Source organism: Dama dama, chromosome 14, assembly GCF_033118175.1.
Source record: "Dama dama isolate Ldn47 chromosome 14, ASM3311817v1, whole genome shotgun sequence".
Taxonomy (NCBI): Eukaryota; Metazoa; Chordata; class Mammalia; order Artiodactyla; family Cervidae; genus Dama; species Dama dama.
This window is the reverse complement of record NC_083694.1, coordinates 58,477,221-58,489,235: the sequence shown is the minus strand read 5'-3', so window position 1 is coordinate 58,489,235 and position 12,015 is coordinate 58,477,221. Positions and strand designations below refer to the sequence as shown.

The following is a 12,015-nucleotide window of genomic DNA, read 5'->3' as shown; positions in this document are numbered from 1 at the left end:
CATGTATACATGTGTTCAAAGCAACAAAATTCACATTAGCCAAAAGGGAGAAACAACCCACTATAGCATATATTCAGTTTTGGTAGATACTGCCAAATAGATCTCCTGATGTTATTCTTCTGCATTTCATGCACCATCTTCGTGCCTTTCTAACTACATCATTTCATTGGATGCTTTCAACTGTTTCCAGCATCTTTTTTTTAAAAAATATTTTGCACTTGCCTCCTCTCTAAAGTGCATTAATGCAGTTTCATTTAAACTTCAGATCACATATTTTTTTTAAACAGTTCCTGATAGACATTTGAGACATTCTTAGAATTTTGCTATTATAAACAAAATGACAATGAATACCCTCCTTTCATACATGTCTTTGTGCTCAGGTACAAGTATGTTTATAAGATAAACTTATAAGAATAATATGTTTAATCAAACTGATTGTATTATAAATTTTTATATATATTGCCAGCTTTCTAAAGAGACTGCAACAATTAATACTCTTACCACTAGTATGCAAGTACTTGCTATTTCACACTCATATGCACTTAAAAAAAATTTTTTTATTGGAGCATAGTCGACATAAAATGTTGTGTTACTTTCTGCTATACAGCAAAGTGAATCAGTCATACGTATATCCATTCTTTTTTAGACTCTTTTCTCACATAGGTTACTCAGGAGTACTGAAGAGAGTTCCTTGTGCAACACAGTGGGTCTTTATTAGTTATCTATTTCATAAACAGTAGTGTGTATATGTCAATCTCAACTTCCCAATTTATCCTTCTCTCCCATCCCCACCCCGGTAACCATAAGATTGTTTTTTACATGTATAACTCTTTTTCATAAATAACTTTGTTTATACCATTTTTTTTAGATTCCACATATAAGTGGTATCATACGATATTTGTCTTTCTTTGTCTGACTTACTTCACTCAATATGACAATCTCTAGGCCCATCCACGTTGCTGCAAATGGCATTATTTCATTCTTTTTTATGGCTGAGTAATAGTCCATCATATATATGTACCACATCTTCTTTATCCATTCCTCTGTCAATGAACATTTAGGTTGCTTCCATGTCTTGGCTATTGTAAATAGTGCTGCAGCGAACACTGGGGTACATGTATCTTTTTGAATTATGGTTTTCTCCAGGTTTATGCCCAGGAGTGGGACTGCTAGATCATATGGTAGCTCTGTTTATAGTTTTTAAGCAACTACCATATTGTTCTCCATAGTGGCTGTACCAATTTACATTCCCACCAACAGTGTAGAAGGTTTCCCTCATGCACTTTTAATGATCAACCCTTAACTCTGTTCAACCAAAAAGTGAAATGTGACATATTTTTATTATATCAATTAAATATAGGTTACCAGGAAACTACAAGAAAAAGTTTTTAAAAAATCTGAGCAGATAACTTTTCATCTTCATAACACTAAATATCTGGAATATGTGAGTTTCAGACAAATTATTAAATATTAGGTCATGTCCCCTTGAGGAACTACAGCAATTATGCACACTATTTTTTTATGTCAGTGTTTGAAAAAAGAATCATGCTTGTACATGCATTACTACTGCTGAGTTTCTCTCTCAATTCTCAACTCTGTTATCGTTTAAGCAACCGCTGGGAGATAAATAAGGATAGACAGCTGGCTTTAACCGTATTTATCTCACAGACACACAAAGATTAAACAAAGAAGGGTTCTGAGGGGAGAGAACATAAATGCACAATGCTAAATGCATAAAGCACACATTAGGAAACAAACCAGACTGTCTCACAAGAACACAGGCTACATATATGAAAGAAAAACCCCCAACATGTCCCTGAATTTAAGAAAACGTTTCAATTCAGTCACATAAAAAGAATGAAGCTTATTTATCTATTCTTTTGTCTTATTTAATGATGGTAATAATGATAACACCATGCTCATCTTGGAAAGAAAAAATTTCACACACAGATGAGTAAGGTTTTTCCTATAGAAAGAACAACTTCCATCTCATATGACATATACTTCAAATTGACATAGTATTTCACACCTATAAATGCTTTACTTATACCTCTTAGCTGATGTCTATGAACTGGTTTCAAGGTATCTTTTCTTTTTTTTTTTTCCAAGGTATCTTTTCATTTGTATCATCTAATACTCTTCTTCACCTTAGGTGAATTTACCACTTCTCTCCTTCAAAACTTATTCCCTCCTCTTATGCTTCACCCTCTAGAAAGGCCAACTAAATCTCTGCTCATCTGTCTCTTTCTCTTGGAATGCCTTTTATTTCATCAATGCCCAGGATAAATACCATTTCTTTAATAAAGTCTTCCCTGAAGCTCTCATTTGAAAGTAATCACTTGTTCCCTTGACCTGTTTAGAAAATACTTTCTATTTTGTAGTCTATTATTATTGTTTTAATATGTCTCAATCTCCCTTATGTAACAATAAGCTTCATGAGGAAAGTAATTCTCTTATTTATCTTAAGGTAGCAAACCTAATCATAGATATATAAAATTTACTTGTTGAATGAATTCTCATACAATGCTGTAAATTTAAGGTATTAAACTCATTTAACAAGTGAGGAAATTGTTTTGGAGAACTTACGTGATGTCCTTAAAGTCAATTAGCAAATTAATAATTAACAAATAGTTGAGCTGGGACTGCAACCCAGGCAAGGCCTTTTGAAAATAAGTCCGTGTTTTTCCCATAACAGTTAGCTTGATAATCAATCTAGGACTAAGTTCTTTTTTATTGTAGTATTTCCATGCATTCTATGTAAGTAAACTGCATTCATCCCTAAAGATACAGAACTAGATTTAACCTGCACTGAAAAAAAAAAAAAGCCACAAAAAGACACTGGTAACTATAAAGAGGCAAGAGTGGTTGCATAGAGACAAGTTCAGAAGGTTGTTGCAGTATACTAAGCAAATGGTTGTTTAGACAAGGATGGTATTGGTCGGGGTGGACAGATTCAGAACTTTATTGAGGACAGGGCAACAGGATTTGGTGATGGATTGAAAATGAGTATGAGGGAAAAGGTTAAAGGTTTTTGGCTTGAGAAACTGGTGAGAGGTGATGCTATATGGAAGAGAAAGCATATTTAGTGATTAAAAAAATTTGTCTATCTAAGTTTAAGATGCTTATTAGACTCTAAGTAGCCAATGAGATATCATTTCAGAGGAAAAAGTATATAAGCTTGGGAGTTATTAGCATACAGATGATAGTTTTAGCCATAGGCTTGAATAAGATCACCTAGCTAGAAAATGCATGTAGAAAGAGAAAGATTTGAACATTAAACTCAGAGGTACTCCCCAGAGAATGGGAAAAAACTGCCAGCGAAGTTTAATAAGAAAACCAGCAGAGTGTGGTTTCCCAACAAAATCAACTAAAGAAAAGGTTTCAAGGAGTGATCCACAATGTCAAATGCTGCTGAGAGGTAAGTCAAATGCTGCTGGGTGGTTTAGTAAGATTATGCCTTCCTTGTTATATCATTTCTTGACATTGGGAATGCACTTGTTTCCAATTCCTCCTACCTCTTTATAATTTTTAAATTCTATAGAATAGAATATTATATAACCAAGTTTCTTAAAATCATATGCAAAGTAATTGTAAATAGGTTCTAGAAATGATACAAGAGAGTCTCCAAAAAGCAAAGTAAATGAGCTTGTTTAGCGCGTAAATTTTGTAATATTTATTTACTCTCATCTGTGATCAAGGGAGCTGAGGTTCCTGATAACTGAACCCTGAAAATGACAGAGAATAGAGTCATAAACTAGCAATGTTTAAAGGGGTAACTATATCCAAAAGGAAAAAAAGAGCCAAAATAACCAACCAACACCCACTCTCCCATCAGTTATACAAACAAAAGACTTAACCCTGACAGATTTCTCTTTCAGTAGCTTTGGCAGTTGAGTGGTAGCTTTGTTAGAAGGACAGAATATGACATAAGCAGATCAGTAAGAATAATTTAATTCAAAATTTAAACTACTCACCGGCAAGCACAAGAGTAATATTCAATACAATGAATATTCCACAAAATAGGCCAACTCTAAAAGTAGTCCATGCTGGTGCAGGCTATAGAGAGAGGGAAATGGCATTTTGAGTACAGGGCAAAATACTGAATACATTAAGCATACAGTATAATAAAATTAGTACTACAGGCCTCAAAGTCCTACAGAGAAAACAGAAATATTTTATGATGGGAATTTTCATAAATCTGAGCTGGAGAATCATCATTATCCAGTAATATTAGAATTGAGTCACCTGTTTAATTATTTTTTAGAAATACGTGTCACTAAATAAAGAAAATTAAGATCTAAAACATCAAATTATATAAACACTGAGTTTTCTTATAAAAAAGATTTAAGTGCAATTTCATTTTTACAATGTGTACATCTTTAAATTTAGGAAGTCAGTATTACTCAATTAGAGTTCACATATTTAGTACTATATAATTAGAGACAATGGTAAAAATAAGAATACATTTCTGAGTATTTACAGTATTAAACCAGAGTAACTTCAAGTCAATTTGTAAATATATACTAGAGATTCTCAAGTGAAAGGCATTTCAGAATATCATTTCATAAGTGAAAGTGAAGTCGCTCAGTTGTGTCGGACTCTTTGTGACCTCACAGACTGTAGCCTACCAGGTTCCACTGTCCATGGGATTTTCTCAGCAAGAATACCGGAATGGGTTGCCATTTCCTTCTCCAGGAGATCCTCCCGACCCAGGGATTGAACCCTGTCTCCCGCAATGTAAGCAGACATTTTACCATCTGAGCCACCAGGGAAGTCCCATTTTTTGGCATAAAAAGCCAATTGCTCTCGCACCATTTGTTTGACGAATTTGAAAAGATGATCCTCTCTCTAGTGAAGTGCCTTTTTGCATCTTCACTGACAATTAATTGTTCATATATTTATTGGTCTATTTTTGGACTCTTTATTCTATTCCATTAATCTATTTGCCTATCCTGACACTAATCACACACTGTCCTGATTACTGTAGCTTTAGTGTTGATACCACATAGTGTTAATCCTTCAACTTAAGTTGTTTCAAAGTTGTTTTGGCTCTTCTTGGTCCTCTGTAATTTCACATAAATTTTTAAATTTGCTTACTAGTTATTTTTAAAAAGGTCTGTTGAGATTTTGAGTTTGTTTGTGATGCATCTAACAACTTAGGAAGATGCAATATTTTTAAAATACTTGGTTTTCTAATTTCTCTCACATCTATCTTCTTTCATTTTTCTCCATCATGTTTTACAGTTTTCAATATAAAAGTCTTGCACATCTTCTGTCAGACTTATCCCTAAATATCTATATATTGATCTTGTAATCATCAACCTTGCTAAAAAAACTCACTAATTAGTGCATATAGCTGTTCTATAGATCCACTGGATTTTCTATTAGGTCCTCATGACATCGGGTGAAACAGATCACCAGCCCAGGTGGGATGCACGAGACAAGTGCTCGGGCCTGGTGCATTGGGAAGACCCAGAGGAATCGGGTGGAGAGGGAGGTGGGAGGGGGGATCGGGATTGGGAATACATGTAAATCCATGGCTGATTCATATCAATGTATGACAAAACCCACTGGGGAAAAAAAATAATAATAATAAAAATTAAAAAAGAAAAAAAAAAAAAAAAAAACAAAACCAAAACAATCCACCAGTTTTACTTCTCTCTTTCTCATCTAATTGTCTTTAATTTCTTTTGCTTACCATACGGCACTGGCCCTAACCTCCAGAACAATGCTAAATAGAACTGGTAAGAATGAATACACATTTTTGTTCCCAGTTAGGGAGAAAGCATTCAATGTTTCACCATTAAGTATGATATCAGCTTTAGGTTTTTCATAAACACCTTAAATAGGGATGAAGAAGCTCTTTTTATTACTGATTTCCATCCCATTCTGGTCAGAAAACATACTTTCTATGATTTAAATCTTTTTAAATTTATTAGGATTTAGCTTATGACACAAAAGATATCACTTAAACTGTTTTCTGGTATAACTACTATGTAGATATCATTTGACAGATGCTTTTTTTATGCATAACTATTGCATTTTGGATGAAAGTATGTAATAGCCCAGAATATCTGAACCCCCCCACTTTCATATCATCAAATAAATATCTCATCTTAATTATCTGCTCACACGAAGTTAGCATGTCAGAATAAAGAAGAGCAGTAGTACAGGGTAAGAAGATAAAGGTCAGAAGACATTAAAATTTATTGTGAAGTAAGATCTGGCATCTGATTTTTTCAAATGAGAATAACAGTAGTAATAAGTACTCACAAACTTTGGGTGAAACATTTTTTAAAGTAATGAAACCAGTATATTTTATCACCTAACAGACTCTGTGTGTGTGTGTGTGTGTGTGTGTGTGCATGTGCGTGCACGCGTGCATACACACATGCTCAGTCAGGTCCAACTCTCTGGAGCCCCATGGACCGTAGCCCGCCAGGCTCCTCTGTCCATGGAATTTTCCACGCAAGAATACTGGAGTGGGTTGCCATTTCCTACTCCAGGGGATCTTTCTGACCCAAGGAGTGAATCCTGACTTCCTGCTTCTCCTGCATTGGTAAGTAGATTCTTTACCACTAGCGCCACCTGGGAAGCCCCCTAAAAGACTGTGTTGATTATTAAATAGGTCACATGAACCAACTGAACAACTGCAAATACTAACCTGAGCAGCTCCCAAAGGGGGAACACGTAAACGCTTCATAGCTTTTTGTCTGTCACCATCTTCAAGTTCATTGGTCACTACAGCCTAAAAGACACATTGTTAAATATTTATGCAGGTTATACTAAACTTGAGTAATGCATAAATAATTCTGAACCATTTATATTAATATATATGGTATTCTGATATACTCTTGGTGAGTATATACTGAATAAAGCAAAAGGAAAAATCATGAGTAAGAATATATGTATTTAAAGCAACTAACAACAAAAGGAGAATAAAAATGAGGAATTACCTCATTTAAAATAAGACTTTAATGTTATCAAAAATATGTGGTATATAAGTGAGATGACTGTACCTCAGTTTCAGAGATGAGCTGGTTGATTTTCTTGCATGTATAAAATGGGGCTACTTCTACATGAGCCACTCGCCAATCTGCTCCACGAGATGTTTCCAGGATCTTGTCATGCTTTTTAAGGATTTTTCGGAACCCTGTAAAATTCAGATTCTACAGAAAGAAATAAGAAACACTACTATAATTTCTACTACTTATAAGAGAAAATGAAAAACAATAAGCACTTTGCACTGACTGAGATGAATGAAGATTGAGCACCAAGGGAAATGGCAATGCTTTTATAAAAGCATTTATTATAAAAAGATAAGACTCTTCTTTCTTATTTCATTTATTCATTTCAAGGTAGTATGCTATTAATAATACAAAGAAACTCTAGATTATGAATCCTATTATTTTAGTTTCATGTAAATTAATGGAAGTCCTAAGCGTAAAACATTTTCATTTCCATTTTCCTATGTACAACTCTTTTCAAAATAGCTAATTTATATTATTTTGCTTCTTTGATGAAAAGAATATATCCAGAAAATATTCTGGATATATCATGAACTGAATACATTTATTAGTTCTTTGCTTTTTAAAGGACTGGTATAGCTATTCATCTCCCCCCTACTCTGCAAACATGTACAAACAAGCATGGAAAACGGACTATCATCTATTTCTCTTAACTTTCATTTTGTTTTCATACATTCTGTTTGGGGATCGGTGTGCAAAGAGCCAGTGGAAAAGAAGTGATCATAGTTATAGGTTTTGCTGATAATGAGTAGGAATTTCTACTTTTCCTCCATTTCAGCAATATAAAATACTATACTTTTCTATATTCTCAAATTCTATTGTTTTTTGATCAACAGAAAAAAAATACAAAATCGTGGATTTGCAAGTTTCTTTAAAACAGATCTCCCAAATTTCCTCATCATATATCTCCATCAGTTTAAAAAAAAAAAAAAAAAAAAAGAGCAGTCATTCTAAATTAGGTTTTGCATGCTTGCTGGTTTGTTAATACTTTTTTTTGATACTTTAATAGATCATTTTAAACCCCCCTTGGGGAGGATACCTCATGATTTGAAGACTGGTTACAATACATTTTCCCTTCTCCTCATTTGCAAAATAAATGTATTCTTACAGTATAGATAGTCTCAAAGGATAAAAGAGAGATAAGAACTTTTATGAACAATTATTTTTCCAGAAGCTTTTTTAAATAATGACCCCAAAACAAAAACCTATGGCAAAATTAATAAAATAAAATTTAATAAGAGTACTTCCCTGTAACAGTAAGCATAATTAATAAAATATGAAATGTTAAAGAAAGTAGAATTATGAAAGGGAAAGATGGAAATAAATAAATGCATTAAGGACTTAACATTACTGCAGACATGACACCTTAATTACATTTTATTTTAAAATTCCAATATTCATTCATGGTAATATTTTTATTATATAATCTCTAGTTTTTATATAGTGATGATCTTAACTAGATTAGAAGTAATAGTGACAAGAATAAAATGGAAATACAACAGCACATTAGGTTTCTTTAAAGATATGGGAGATATTTTTGCCTATTTAATTATTTATTATTGAACAAATAATCTGTTTTTCAATATGTTCTTTACAGATTTAACTATATGAACAAATTTACAATTTTGAGTGCCATGAAAATGAATAAATGCCATGCATTTCTATAAGTTAGTATACATAGTAGCTCAACTTTTCAGACTGGGTTTTAAAATTTTCTTTTGCAGGTCTTTTTTTTAATAGTCATATTGCAGATAATAAAACTGAAAGGGCTCTTAGTGGCAAGTTGAAAAGTCAGTATCTTTTACATTATTTGTGTTAGTTGCAGGAAAGTTAACAGTTCAGTTGCTTTTGTGGAAATTTTGCTGTAGGTGGGGGTATAAATGTTCTTACATAGCTAGCAGTGATTGGGTAGATATATATTATTTCTTACTTCTACTCACTATTTAGAGATGCTTCTAAAAATAGGTAGCAGACTACTACTCTTTGAGTCAAGGGTTACTCCTGAATACTGTATAAAAAGGTGTGGGGAAAATTATCTTCAAAACCTAAGCCTTGTTAACATTATTTTATCATCTCTGATATCTGATTTTAAGAATAAATGAAATTCCAATAAGAATTGAAAGAATAACACGCTAAGAATTTCCCTTTTTGGATTGACACATTAGTATAGCTCAAGGTAATTCTAATATAATTTCTCAATCATTTAAAGGTTCTATCCTCCATGATAAGAACTGAAGTACCTGATAGTTCTGCAGCAGGATAAGACTGAGGTAGAACTCGCTGAAGGCCAGTTTAAGGTCTTTAATATTCCTATGTTGGACACGTTCCTCATGGGACAGGTGGAAGACTGGCTTTCTGCGTTGTCGCAGCGTGGTAACACCAGTGCTTTCTTTCTGTGCATCCAGTGATGATTGAAGCTCATTCTGAAGGGTAGCAAACCTGCGCTGAGCCTCTGCGAGCTTTTCTATAAGGAATAAAACAGAACTGTCAGATCATCAAGATAAAAAAACTAGCAAAAGTTCTCACTGACTTCTGAATTTTAACTAATTAGTTTCCCTAAAATTTCTAGGGAAAAAACACTGCATTGTAATATTTAGAAAGAGTTAGGAAAAACATGTTTTAGGGTAATAGCCTCCTTTCATTCTAGCCCACACTTCACCCCCTGCAAAACCTCAAGTGTACTCTTTCTTTTTACAGATGAAGAATGGTGACATAGATTTAAGAGCTGCTAAAAGTGAGACTACAAAACGGTACAAGCTGCTTTGTAATCTGGAAAACAGTTTATAGAGATTCTCAAAAAGTTAAAACATAGAGTTACCTTAAGATCCAGCAATTTCACTCCTAGTACATACCCAGGAAAACTGAAAATAAACATGCACACAAAAACTTGTACATATACACAAACTGGTATTCATAATAATCAAAAAGTGGAAACAACCCAAATATCCTCTAACTGGTGAATGGTAAGAAAAATATGGTGTATAGATACAGTGGAGTATTGTTCAGCCATAAAGAATGAATTATTGCCATTTGCAGCAACATGAATGAACTGAGAGATTATTACAGCAAGTGAAGTAAGTCAGACAGAAAGGCAGCCAAAACATAATCTAGGAATCAGGAGGGGGAAGTAGGAGTGGCTCCTTTCTCTATTATATGAAATATCAATAACCTCAGATACACAGATGATACCACCCTTACAGAAGAAAGCAAAAAAGAACTAAAGAGCCTCTTGATGAGCGACTAAACTGAACTGAACTGAATTTTTGCCTCCCAACCTGCAACTTGAGTTCTGCCTATTGGTTAGTTCTCAAAGGGAAATGCTTCTTTCACAGAACACAGGATTGGTTCTACTGAATTGGAAGATGAGACTTCCATCTGGCAGTTTTGGGCTCATGCTACCACTGAACCAGAAGGCAAAGGTGTTTACTGGTTAAAGTGTTTCTGATTACCCAGGGGAACAGGTAACACAACAGTAGCAAGGAGGATTGTGTCTGCAACCCAGGAGACTCTCTGGAACACATCCTAGGACTTTAATGATCAATAATAAAAGTTACTGAAAACTAAAGCAATCCAAAAAAGACAGAATTACTGAGGATTCAGCCCCTTTAAGAATTAAAGTCTGGGTTATCCCACCTGGTAAAGAATCCTCATCAGCTAAGATACTGGCTGAGGGCAAAGGAAATATGGAATGGGCAGTGGAAAAAGAAAATCATCGATATCAACTACCACTTCTTGACCTTCTTGTTCTGTCTTTTACATGTCTTGTATAGTCCTCTCTATCTCTTTGTGTTGCATTCTGAGTACTTCAGCTCTACCTTCCATTTTATAAATTCTCTCTTAAAGTCTACCCAATTCATAGTGTAAGCAATTTTATTATCATTTAAAAATTTCTAATTGATTATTTTTAAAAGTCAATTTTGATAGTTTCTACTCTGCTCATGGTTTTGATTCACTCTTTTATGTCTACAGTCATAATAAGTATATGCTTTATTTTGCATCTGAAAATTTTCAAATTCTATATATCCTTTCATTGCTAAACTGTATTTTGCCATATGGATATACCACATTTTGTTTAAATGTTCATCAGTTCATAGCCATTTGGATTGTTTTTAAGTCTTTTTAGGCCTTCCCTGGTGGCTCAGATGATAAAGCATCTGCCTACAATGCAGGAGACCAGGGTTCAATCCCTGGGTCAGGAAGATCTCCCGGAGAAGGAAATGGCAACCCACTCCAGTATTCTTGCCTGGAAAATCCCAAGGAAGGAGGAGCCTGGTAGGCTACAGTCCATGGTGTCACAAAGAGTCGGACACGACTGAGTGACTTCACTTTTCTTTTAAGTCTTTTCACTATATAAATTATGCTGCTGTTAAGATTCACATACAAGTTTTGTGTGGACTATCATCTTCATCTTTGCAAATCTGGGCTCAATCCATGTTTGTTGCATGAATGAATGACTATGTAGGAAAAAAGTTCTCTCTACTAATTCAAGTTCCTACACAGACATAAGGAAAAATAAAAACTTCAAGGGTTATTTTGTTACTTTCTTTAAACTAGTGATTCTCTTTCTCAAGGACAAGACTATCTAGAAGAGCATGTGAGGGAGAATCCCTAGGTGGGAGTGCGGAGGATAAAGCATATGGAATTAAAAAAAAAATTAATGTTACTACAGTTATGGTGTGAGAGTTCTAAACTTATCCAAAGGGGCATAGGTTTTAAAAGGATGAGAAAGACTGCTTTTTTGACACCAAGTGTCCACGTCTATTTTGTAATGATATCACTGTTTTCTAGAGTTAGACCTCCAAAAAGCTTCAAAGTGTGAAAGTCGCTCAGTAATGGCCAACTCTTTGCTACCCAATGGACTGTAAGCCTGCCAGGCTCCTCTGTCCATGGAATTCTCTAGGCCAGAATTCCAGAGTGGGTAGCCGTTCCCTTCTCCAGGGTATCTTCCCAACCCAGAGATCGAACCCAGGTGCATTACAGGTGGATT

General features: G+C 34.4%; 1 protein-coding gene across 1 annotated transcript in view; it reads right to left on the bottom strand.

The window, feature by feature from the left end:
- XPR1 (xenotropic and polytropic retrovirus receptor 1) overlaps positions 1 to 12,015 on the bottom strand; it is a 203,042-nt gene that overhangs the window by 51,925 nt on the left and 139,102 nt on the right. Inside the window, exons 4-7 of the mRNA XM_061160855.1 lie at positions 9,269 to 9,492; positions 7,020 to 7,169; positions 6,665 to 6,748; positions 3,975 to 4,056 (exon numbers count right to left, since the gene is read on the bottom strand). Of these exons, the coding sequence (XP_061016838.1) occupies positions 3,975 to 4,056; positions 6,665 to 6,748; positions 7,020 to 7,169; positions 9,269 to 9,492 (540 nt within the window). The remainder of the gene's footprint in view (positions 1 to 3,974; positions 4,057 to 6,664; positions 6,749 to 7,019; positions 7,170 to 9,268; positions 9,493 to 12,015) is intronic.